This window comes from Labeo rohita, chromosome 9 (genome assembly GCF_022985175.1).
Source record: "Labeo rohita strain BAU-BD-2019 chromosome 9, IGBB_LRoh.1.0, whole genome shotgun sequence".
Lineage (NCBI taxonomy): Eukaryota > Metazoa > Chordata > Actinopteri > Cypriniformes > Cyprinidae > Labeo > Labeo rohita.
The window spans coordinates 16348345-16360421 of record NC_066877.1 but is presented as its reverse complement, the minus strand read 5'-3'; the positions used below and the strand labels follow the sequence as shown (position 1 = coordinate 16360421).

Here is a 12077-nt window from a genome sequence, read left to right as displayed (position 1 = left end):
CAAATGAAAAACAAAAACAAAAAACACAAACCTTTTCCAAGTAGTCTCGCTCTAACCTGTCATCAGCCTGTAAATAAACAAGATGACACAGTCAATAGATTTTACAGTCTTGCAAAAAATGAGTCGAGTACTGAGTTATTCATTCTGATTCATGCTGTCCTTGGAAGACATGCTGTCAACACACACAAATAAAAGTTAGTAAAAAGGATATTTTTCCATTAGAGGAAGAAAGTCAAGCTAAAAAGATTCAAAACACAATGACTGTATTTGATCAGTAACACTGATAAATCAAAACGCAACCAGCAAGCAATACGGTGTTGCGTATACATCTTTTTACAATGAACTTGAGTTACGTTAACAATTGGAAATTTCATTCAAGCATCATGACAAGCATCAGACTTCTGTGGTTTTCGGCACAATTTTGACCCTGACCATCTTACATGCACCTCATCACCTCATTTCAACATGCCAGTATGCATAAACGCGCACACACACACACACATACACAAACAACTGAAACCAGGGCATCAGCCACCACAAAAATCACATGAACCGAAGATTTCACTCTCGTACCATAGACAGCCTCCCATTAACATTTGGCAGGTCAGGAATGACCACACGGTCAAGGTCTCTAGAGAGGCCACTGATACTAGCTGTGCTGCGCATAAAACTAGCCACTGAGCTGCTGCAGTCCTCCTGGAAACCAGCAGATGGCAGCAATTAACATCAATGCGAGAGGTATTTCAGCTATTTGTGAAGTCTCAACTGTCCAAGTTTAACAGTTGGCTTTTTGCATGCACCCAAAGAAAGAATGCACACAAACACACTTCACCTCAGATGTCCTTTCTTACTCTGTTAAAGTAATTGAATTCTACTTAGTAGGTAAACATCAAGTCATTTAACAAATTTAACACAGACTTAAAGCATATTCATTCATTGACTCAGCTGGTAACATCAACAATCAATGATACACAGTACAGGCATCAGATTTATGATGCATGTAGCTGTAACTAAATCTGTCACTGAGAAAGCAATTTCTAAAATATATTTGTGTAGATCCATGATCATCTTGGCCATCAGTGACAGTGAAGTTGCTCACCACCGGACTGCCACACGCAGAATTTGCTCTGGACGAAGTCCTAGAGCTGGAGCCCAGGAAACCACTGTATTCAGAGGACTAGACGAACACACACACACACACAAACACACACACACACTATGAGAATGTGAAGAAACAGCGAGACAGAGGAAAAGAGACAATGTACATGTATATGAACAAAATTGACTGGAGATTTTCAGACAGGCCTAATACAGACACTGCACACCTGTAAGATTCTCAAAACAACAACCAAAAAAAAAAAAAAAAAAAAAAAAACTTACAAAAAAAGTACAAATTTACAAACAGAAAAACTACCCACTTCGACAACATACATGCCTTTTAGTGTCTTTTGTTAGAGAACAAGCTTGACATGAAATACTTGAGATTTAAAACTGACTTGAGTTGTGACATACTGAATCTAAAACTATTTCTATCATGCCAACTCTTAGAAGATTTTAGAATGGTAATGGATATGACAATGATAGATCTGCTACGCTGCTGAATTACTGCTGCTGTTGGTTATTGCTGCTGCTGCAAAGCAAGTACATGAACTTTCTACTGCCAATAAATAGGCAGATATGGTGCTGTGCATATATATATATATATATATATATATATATATATATTTTTTTTTTTAAGAAATACCGCTGCTGCACAAATAGCATATGTAATAACCCACAGCAGATCTATACAGATGAAACTGGGGAGGTGGAGGATTTTAGAGTAACTATGAAAGTGTGCTGCAAAATGCTCTAGTGAATGCTGACCAGTCATTTAAATGTAATGCAGCAAACTAGTTGTAGTTTAATGCTGTAAATATCATTAATTTGCCATAACAACTCATCAGCCTGCACCATCTAGAGTTTCATGACAGAATTTGTTATTTTAAACAGCATTTTATTAATGTTTTAAGATTATACATGCATTTATTAATTTGAGAGATTACATGTAATATTTGTACTCTTTAAATGATTCTGTAGTGTGGCAAATCAATTAAATAAACCAGGTGAAATATGCAAGTTTATTACGATTGATAAAAATATACACTACCAGTCACAAGCTTTTGAACAGTAAGATTTTTAATGTTTTTAAAGAAGTCTCTTCTGCTCACCAAGCCTGCATTTATTTGATCCCAAGTACAGCAAAAACTGTAAAATTGTGAAATATTTTTACCATTTTAAGTAACTATTTTCTATTTGAATACATTTTAAAATGTCATTTATTCCTGTGAAGTTGAATTTTTAGCATCATTACTCCAGCCACATGATCCTTCAGAAATCATTCTAATATTCTGATTTGCTGCTCGAAAATATGTATTATTATTAGTAGTATTATTATGTTGAAAACAGCTGAATAAAATTTTTTCAAGTTTCTTTAATAAAGTTCAGAACAGCATTTATCTGAAATAGAAAACTTTTGTAACATTATAAATGTCTATATCATCACTTTTGTTCAATTTAAAGCATCCTTGCTAATTAAAAGTATTAGTTTCTATAATTTCTTTCCTTCTGAAGGATCATGTGACACTGAATACTGGAGTAATGATCCTGAAAATGAATGTAACTATGATCACAAAATAAATGACATTTTAAAATATATTCATGTATATATATATATATATATATTCATATATATATATATATATATATATATATATATATATATATATATATATATATATTCATTCATATTCATATAGAAAACTGCTTTCTATATGAATATATTTTAAAATGTCATTTATTCTTGTGATCGAAGCTACATTTTCACATCATTACACCATATATATATATATACATATACATAAACTATAATAAACTAATTTTAAAGCTAAACATTAATGCAAATTTTAGCCAAAAACCAAAACACATTCAAAGCCTTTTCGACCTGCATAATCAACCTGTTTTAGCTTATATATCACATACAACAACCCCATGTGTTTTATGTGTTAAAACTCACACAAGCAGTCTTTTGAGAATGCTCTGAGTGGCATAACACTGATTATTATGATGAGAAAACATTACAAATAAAAATAAATCAATCAGTCAGTTGTTAATGGTTAGGGAACTGAATCCACAGGTTAACAGAGTGTACACTGTAATTTTCATGCACAGTTTAGCTCTATCATTCTTACAGCACGAGCACTGGAGCGACGAGAACCACTGTAGAGACCGTCCTCATATATAGACCCCTGATGATAGACAGATATAAACACACAGAAGACAAACAACATTTATTTCATCTTCTCAAGCCTCAAGGTTTTACCCATAACCACTCTGTGCAAGTGAGCATGCAAACTCTCTCCACAGTTTTAGTTCTCCTTTTGTGCACAGTGCATCAATACAACTGTCTTTCATCACATTTAGATGATTCAATGTCATCTGAATCCAGTCAGGTTGGGAAAAGGTCTGTAACTACTTGAAGGTGAAGTGTGTAATTTTTCAATATTTTAATTAATCTTTGTCCTAGTTTAATATGAACAGATGACTATTCATAGGGTAAATCCCCTTTTAAAATGTCAACTGACTGATGAGCTAATGATGTTAAAGCTAGAGCAAGATCACAGGATGACAAAATATTGGTTAAAACAGTAAATAAGTTAAATAAATGTATGATTTATTATCCACCAGGAAAGATGCATTGCACTCAAATATTACTATAATAGGTATTTGGAAAGTCTGGTTGTGAAAAAAATTTAACAAAAACACCAAAAATTCAACACACACTTCATTTTTAAGGACTACAATTCAAAGCCAAAGCACGAAAGCACAAGCAGTTAGCTCACTCCCCAGGTGTTTGTGGTCTGTGTGGGTTTAAGATCGAATAACCCCAGATGACCTGGTGTGGATGAGAGAGTGAAAGTATCTAAAATGTGTGCACAGAGCGGCACATATTGTTGTACAGGAAGTGCTGTGGGGCAGAGGGTAATATGAGGAGCAGCACAAACCCTGTGCTTCCTGCTGTGCAGCAAAGATAGCTAAACAGACAGGAGAGATGAATATTTCAAATTCAGATTGAAAAAAGGGAGAATAACTGCAAAATAAGGAAGACATGTCAATGGTAAAGTACAAGAAAAGAGAAAGGGGGATTTAAGCAGTGGGTGGATATTCAGTGGGTCGAAAGGTGAGGATAAAGATGACAGACCTGGTAGCCATTGTAGGAAGGGGCTTGATGTTTAGAAGAATGACTACTGCTGCTGTACAGCTCAGATGAATAGTAGGCAGTCTAAAATGATGGGAAATAATGTAGATGATTGAATGATAAACTAATAAACAAGTGTGAGTGATGTTCGGCGGAGTGAAAAATAGAGAAAAATGTTGAGCGAGATCATCCAACTGTTTTACCACACTGAAATGTGAAATGCAAGGGCATCATGCCAGCTGAAGTCAGAAATGGTACTAAATGGGCTTTTCACACTTGGATATGTTCACCCAGGATCATTTTTTAACATTTTTGCAATAATTATCTTATTTCATGCTGCAAAGTGTTTATACATCACCATTGGCTGAGACTTCACACAGTTCACATAATTGGCAATGTAATTTGGAGATCAAAAGAAGTTAACCTTACCTAGGGCAAAATGTTTAGTGTGAAAAGCCTTTGATTTTGCTACAATTCACATGCATTAAATGGGATAAAAACACACCTATACTAATCAGTCATGCCAAATTAAAACCGTTTTAATACCAGCAAACCAGATCAGCCTGAATAACAGTAAATCAGAATAACAGCAAATCAGCTAAGGGTGTGTTTGTAGTGGTTTACCAATAAACATAAAAAAAAAGCTGTTACTGCTATTGTTAGAAAGTGATATGTTGCAAAAAATTATGTTTATTTTACATTACATTTACTAAATTAGAAACAAATAACTTTCATATAAAAATGAATGAATCTAAAAAAATGTAACCTGTAAAATTAACAAATTAATACTATCCGCCTTTTTCCTGAGAAACCACTGAGCGTCGCCTAGAAGGATTCTAACTTTCATTTGGGTGCTTCCATGTTCCGGTCTCTCAATGTTAAAACGGACTGAATTGAAACCTTTTCAACGTAACAAAATATAAACATGTGCGCAGGTTTAACGTTATATTCTCAGCTTGGAAAATATGTTAATTTGACTAAAAACACCAAAGACCGGAAATGTAAAGCCCCTCTCCAGTTCAGAAAAAGATGGATAGATAGCAACTTGTTTGTAAGAATACCAAAACTTTTTGGCCAATGCTGATAGTTTTAAAAAAAAAAGGCAGAATATAGGATGCAACAAATGAATCATGCTTTCTCAAATACAGTTGCAATCATCCACTCATGTTAGATATATTTTCATGCTAATCACACAAAGAGATGCCGAATTAAGACCCACCGACTGCCGATCAAGTTTAGAGGAGCGAGACATTTTGCTGTCATCACTAAGTCTGGAGCTCTGCGCACAAATACACAGTTCAGTCCACAATTTTCACACTTATCTGTACCACGTCACACCACAGTTAGTCACACTACTGCATCATGATCCTCATGAATGCAACACAACAGTGTCTCCTGAATGTCATTACAGGCAAACCAAAACAGTAGTTAATACTCAAACACCATCAAACGGTTATTTGGGCCACTAACCCGACTAGACAATGTGCTGAGATCATCGTCACAGCCATTGCTCTGTGGGACAGACAACATGTCATGATTGACGTATTCTTCTTGTTACAGAATACCAAAGTGACATGCATAAGTGCTGTGAACGTACGGTTTTGGAAGAATGTTTCTTCTTTTTCTTGGACTTCTTATGTGACTGATAGGAGGAGGACTGGGGAAGCTGGACAGGATGGTGGGAAATGGAAGTAGGATTAAAATGGCAGAATTAACTGCTTAATACTTAAGGTTGTGAACGTGCAGGTGAGGATTCAGACACTTCAGAGACATAACAAAAATGTTCCAGTCACACATGGTCACATCTAATAAAATCCAGTGTACAGACCACACCCCCTTTGTTTGTAATGTTAATGAAACTCTTCAAAACATCACAAATGTAGCATCAGATATTAGCTTATTATTTACTTAGCTGAAACACACCACAGTGCAAAAATATAACGTCGTGTGAACTCAACAATGTTCTCATTTCCCTTTAACAGGAACCTGAAAGTAATGACATAACATCCGTGCCTGAAGAAACATTTCCCACCCTGAGATTCTTACCCCGCCGTAAGCACCCGCAGCATCCAAATCCAACTGCCCAGACAAACAAAACCAACATCAATCAGCATGAAGAACATTTTGAACCGTTTTATAACCTTAGACAACACATAGTGACCACACGCTCATATACGTCTACACCAAACACTCTGACAGCACAGAAAGTTTGAAAGGAACTATTACACCAATACTGACCCGTATGTTGCTCCTGCTCCCCACTGACATCCGTTCTTCATCATCTGATGCCTTGATGGATGAAAAAAAAAAGAAGGTAAAATTAGATGGAGTCCACAGTTTAAGGACATAAAACTCACCACTGTGCACACAAACAGAATATCAGTATGTACAGTGAGCCCCAAGAAAGTCTGACTTAAAGTAATTGCATTTGGAATAAAATTCAAGTGTTTTTTTCCTGAAGGACAAAGTTGTTGTGAAATGTTTTGCTTAAGAAGTGTTCGTGGAAGTGGTTTAGGAGGACAGACATTTAAAAGACAGAGATACAAACCGAAGCATGTCTCCGTGAGACACGTGTATATCGCTCACTGTCCTCCTGAGAAGAGAAGAGAAGAGAAGAGAAGAGAAGAGAAGAGAAGAGAAGAGAAGAGAAGAGAAGAGAAGAGAAGAGAAGAGAAGAGAAGAGAAGAGGAGAGTGAAGAGAAGAGAAGAATGAAGAGAAGAGAAGAGAAGAGAAGAGAAGAGAAGAGAAGAGAAGAGAAGAGAAGAGAGAGAAGAGAAGAGAAGAGAAGAGAAGAGAGGAGTGAAGAGAAGAGAAGAGAAGAGAAGAGAAGAGAAGAGGAGAGTGAAGAGAAGAGAAGAGAAGTATAAGCAAGATGGCAAAAGAGAGACACAATAGTCAGCAAGCAAAGCAGAGCAGTGTATGCAAAGATGGCATGCAAATCAGTAATAACTGATGCAAAAGCAATCATGTTAAAATAAGATAAACCAAAAACCCTTTTTTTGTGTGTGTAAAAATGTGAGAAGCTGTAAAACATTCACATTTACGTTTCTGGAGTCACTAAAATGTACAGATAATTTACTCATCCCCTTGTCATCCAAGATGTTCATGTCTTTCTTTCTTCAGTCGTAAAGAAATTATGTTTCTTTAGGCAAATGGTGCCTGCATGTTTAAACTTCCAAAATGCAGTTTAAAGTTCTAAATGATCCCAGCCAAAGAAGAAGGGTCTTATCTAGCAAAACGATCGGTTATTTTCTACAAAAAAAAAATTACAAAGACCCAAATGCTCATCTTGTCTAGCTCTGCGTGAACTCTGTGTATTCCGGTTCAATACAGTTAGGTTATGTCGAAAAACTCCCATCTCATTTTCTCCTCCAACTTTAAAATAGTCCTACGTCGCCGCAGAAGTACCGACCCAGTGTTGATAAAGTAAACATGCAAAGTAGGTCTAACGCCCTTTACGAAAAGAGATAAAATAGCGTTGTAGAACGATTTTGAAGTTGGAGGAAAAAAAGGCGATGGGAATTTTTCAACCTACCCTAACTATATTGAACTCTGCGTGAACTAGACAAGACGAGCATTTGAGGTTAAAAATTATAGAAATTGTCAATTGTCAAACTGTCCACTATATGGAGAGAAATCTTGAAATGTTTTCCTCAAAAAACATAACTTCTTATCTGAAGAAAGAAAGACACAAACATCTTGGATGACAAGGAGGTAAGTAAATTATAAGTAAATTTCTGTTTTGGAAGTGAACGTATCCTTTAAATTGATCAAAAGTGACAGTAATGAGATTTACAATGTCACAAAAGATTTCTTTTTTTTTGGATATCTATAATGCTCTATTGAACTTTGTTCATCAAAATAATGTTTTAAAAGAAATATAAAAATATACTTTTCAACAATGATAATAATAAGAAATGTTTCTTAAGCACCAAATCAGCATATTAGAATGCTTCCTGAAGGATCATGTAATGCTAAAAAACTGGAGTAATGTCTGCTGTCATTAAATAGCTTTGCTATCACATAATTACATTTTATAATAATAATTAAAACCTAAATTCTATCAAATTTTATCACATAAATGCAGCCTTGGTAAGCATTAGACATCTTTCAAAATAATTTAAAAGACTTATTCACCCAAAACTTTTGAATGTTAGTGTACATTCAAATATCTACAATGCCAGTAAGCATAGATAAAGGCTTATTTCATTTGTTGACAACTCGTAAAAATGCAAATAAGCTATGTAGAGATATTGACCAAGTGTTGAGACATGCAACCTTGACATCCAGCATCAAAACTCTGCTAATGATTAACAAACAGAACACGAACGTGTCCTGAATCACAATTGCCTATGTAAAAAAAAAAAAAAAAATTCACATGCTGATGAAACTAGAGGCCTAGAAAAAGCACTAAATTTCAACAGTGAATGTACCATCCACTGCTCAATGTCCCCCCATTTGTTGTCCAGGTTATCCAGTCCATAGTATTTCTGAAAAGAGAAATGCAGCAGAAACCAGGAGAGAAAAATAAGGGACGTTCAGGTAACAAGATTTCATCTAAAGATAATAAATTATGAAGACAACAGAAATAAGGAACAAAAAAGGAAAAGAATTAAAATGTCAAAAGAAAAAAAAATGGTACCCAAGTTGTCACTGTAGTGGTACCCTTTAAAAAGACATTAATATGCACCCTTTTGAGGTAAATAAGGTACAATGATGTACCATTTGAAAGGGCACTGCCCCAGTGACAGTTTTTGTACCCGAGTGTGTAGAGTAAATCTACAATATCAGATGTCCTACCTTCTGCACCTGATATATCTACATCACAGGAGGCCAGCAAAACAGGATCAGCAAAGGAAAGCAAGCCACCAGATGGGGAAAGGAAGGGGGAAAGAGAAGGCATTGATTATTTGACATGAAAAAGAGCTAACCAAGTGGAAGATTGTGTACTCAAAGATAAAGGAAAGAAAAGGGAAAGCTGTTAAAGTTTTAGCGATCTGCCAGCTCAGTGTCATGTTACCTGGTCTTACAGGTAAGCTTACACTCAGAGAGAACAACAGCAGTTCACACACTTGACTCAAAGAACACATGAAGGTCAAGTGGATCAACAAGCAGCAAAATTCAGTGGGATCACCTATGAGATTGAATTATCAGTCAGGAATTTTGAAAAACCACACTGCAAGTTAATAAAAGCATCTGAATTATGTCATGCTCATATCTGAGAACATACTCACAGTCATGTGATCTGGTCTATGGGGTAATAGGATTCTTTCCACTGATGTTTAAGGTTTCATTTAGTCCACTAATGACCGAACCAATGAATAGCACTGGACTAGTATAGCAGTGTTGTGTTATACACCTTTATACATGTTCTTGTCAATTACTTTTTCATAAGTAACAATAACATCTATTATCACACAGTCTAAACTATGCAGTACAATAGTAAACACTTTCACTTTACTGAAAAACCTACAGAATCTCACAAAACTGGTTTCTCCATTTGTATCTGCTCCAGTTTTGATGAGCGTTTACTCATCCAACATTCCCGTGACAAAGCCTATTCCTTTTAATGACTTTTAACACCTTATGTATTAAATTAGAGACTTTCCCACAACATCAATGCTCTTTTGTTTCTGCAAAACTCACAAAATTAAGAAATTGTAAAAGTTACAATGTACTCCAAAAGGCAAAAAAGAAACTTTTTTCTAATAAATACCCATGCATGCAAACTAATTAAAACCCCTTGATAGAACCTACCCTTAACCTTCTGACTAGTTTAGCTTAGTTTGATTTATATAGCACAACAGACCAGCACATGATTTCAGAAGTTTTCATTAAGTCAACAGGTTGACTTTAGTAAATACACTTAGATCACCTGATGCTAGTTAAACTAGTATAGAACATCAAATGCATCAATAAACTGGTTACTTAATCATTAAATTTATTATCTTTCCATGTTAATCTAGTAAATTCAAGCTCACCTTTCTCAGCGGAGGGGTCTGAGGTCTCCCATTGATCACTTCCCTAGCCCCTCTACGCACTAAGCGCTTACAAGCCGTCCTGATAGCCTCAAAGAGTCACCATCTACAGAGACCTTCTATGATTCCAAAGACACAGCCTGTCAGAAAATCCAAACCACGTAGCTTGCCTGCGCTAGTTCATCTTCACAAAGTAATTAAACTCTTCCAGATCTGTTTTATGTCACAGCATGGTCAGTCATTGTGTTTGCGATCAGCATATAATGATCACAGCCAAACAGTGAGAACTGAATGGGAACTGAATCTGTTAACCCGCTGCAGGTACGGCTGAAAGCTCGTAATCTACTTTAAGACTTGGCTGGAGTTTTAAAGCCACAAAATACACACCCTTAACATTCACACACACCTCCTGATCAGAACAGGCTTAACTGAATGCTGGCTAATCTCTCAAGTGTGACCCCGGTAGCGTTTATATTCATTACATAAGTTTGTTGTGTCTGAGCTCAGGCATCACAGTGTGGGTTTCTGGTTGTCCATTCACCTCGGAAAGAGCCTGAAAGAGCAACTTCATTCATATGCATTTTATCAAATGTCCTTACATATCTTAAGGAATCTACAACTCGTTTAAATTCATGCTACTAAACCCATGCCATTCATGTCCCATTTACTGTGTGCAGTCAGCTGTAGCAAACCAGCTTCTACAGTCACAGTGCATTAACACTAATTACCTGGAATTATCCATATGTATATGCATGAGTTGGAACCAAACGTTACCATTTCTTTAAATCCAGTTCTCTTTACTAAGAGGGATATGCAGGTAATGTACTATTACGGTACCAAAAGCCTGACAAAACGACTGAAAAACTCAACATCAGGGTCAGAAATGAACTTTTCCATTAAGGGGCAATATTTACATTTGTGAGTAATCTTATGAGCAACCTTAATGTCAAATACTTATATTCACCCAACTGCGTTTATCAATAATAGACCATTTAAAACTGCATCTAAATTATACATGTAAAAAACAGGAGCTGTGCAATATTATGAGAAAAATCATAAATGCTCTTTATATTGTAATAACAATTATTAATATCAATATAGAAAACTATATAGTTCAACAGAAATGCATTTGATTGGTTATAAGGCCAACGCTGCACAAAACAGTGCATAAAAGCAATCTGCAATGTAAGGAAATATAAATATAAATCCGCGAACTGACACTTTTCATTTATGTTGCCATTTAATTTTAATTTTAACATGTTTAATTGTGCAGGGGCATTTTTTGCCCCTTTGTCTTTAATTTATGGTGCATTTTTGTTCATTTTGGTGGCATTTTGCCACAAGCCCTTGTTAATTTCCATTCCCACAACATCTATAAATTACATAAAGACTTACAGTAACTGTAATGTAACAAGAAGTTGAGAATGACCTGCAATCTTGTGCCAAAATTAGGGGTAAAAGTACAAAACCTGCAGTAAAGCTGCAGGCTACTGCAACAAAATGAGTATAAAGTCCAGACCTTTTTTTTTTTAAATGAGTGTTCAAGTTATTTGAACAACTTCCGCAGACAACCTAGTCAAATTAAATCCATTGCATCTTAACTGTATGGTTTTTCACAAAGTGAGGGAGGAGTCAGTATTATTCTCTGTGGTAAGTGGCAATATGCCACGGATGCTCTCAGTAGTAAGATAATTCACCCAAAAATGTCAATCATGTTCCTTTAATACTTTATTTCTTACATGGAACACAAAAGAAGGTATTTTAAAAATTTCTCAGTGTTTTTTTTGGTCCACACAACGAAAGTTAAACAACATTAGACCCCAATGACTTCCATTTGTAGAGACAGTTGAAACAATTCTTC

General features: G+C 35.6%; 1 protein-coding gene across 29 annotated transcripts in view; it reads right to left on the bottom strand.

The window, feature by feature from the left end:
• Positions 1-12077, bottom strand: part of lrrfip1a (leucine rich repeat (in FLII) interacting protein 1a) — a 40389-nt gene that overhangs the window by 11176 nt on the left and 17136 nt on the right. For 13 of the 29 annotated variants that reach the window (XM_051118632.1, XM_051118602.1, XM_051118607.1 and 10 more), the window contains exons 3-16: positions 9039-9056; positions 8672-8728; positions 6786-6830; positions 6476-6526; positions 6284-6316; positions 5835-5903; positions 5708-5749; positions 5457-5516; positions 4241-4321; positions 4044-4073; positions 3231-3287; positions 1100-1177; positions 574-696; positions 32-67 (exon numbers count right to left, since the gene is read on the bottom strand). In XM_051118632.1, coding sequence (XP_050974589.1) covers positions 32-67; positions 574-696; positions 1100-1177; positions 3231-3287; positions 4044-4073; positions 4241-4321; positions 5457-5516; positions 5708-5749; positions 5835-5903; positions 6284-6316; positions 6476-6526; positions 6786-6830; positions 8672-8728; positions 9039-9056 — 780 coding nt within the window. Of the gene's footprint in view, positions 1-31; positions 68-573; positions 697-1099; positions 1178-3230; positions 3288-4043; positions 4074-4240; positions 4322-5456; positions 5517-5707; positions 5750-5834; positions 5904-6283; positions 6317-6475; positions 6527-6785; positions 6831-8671; positions 8729-9038; positions 9057-10219; positions 10567-12077 lie in introns of those variants that run through there. The other 16 variants (XM_051118627.1, XM_051118629.1, XM_051118628.1 and 13 more) reach the window with 14 other exon arrangements.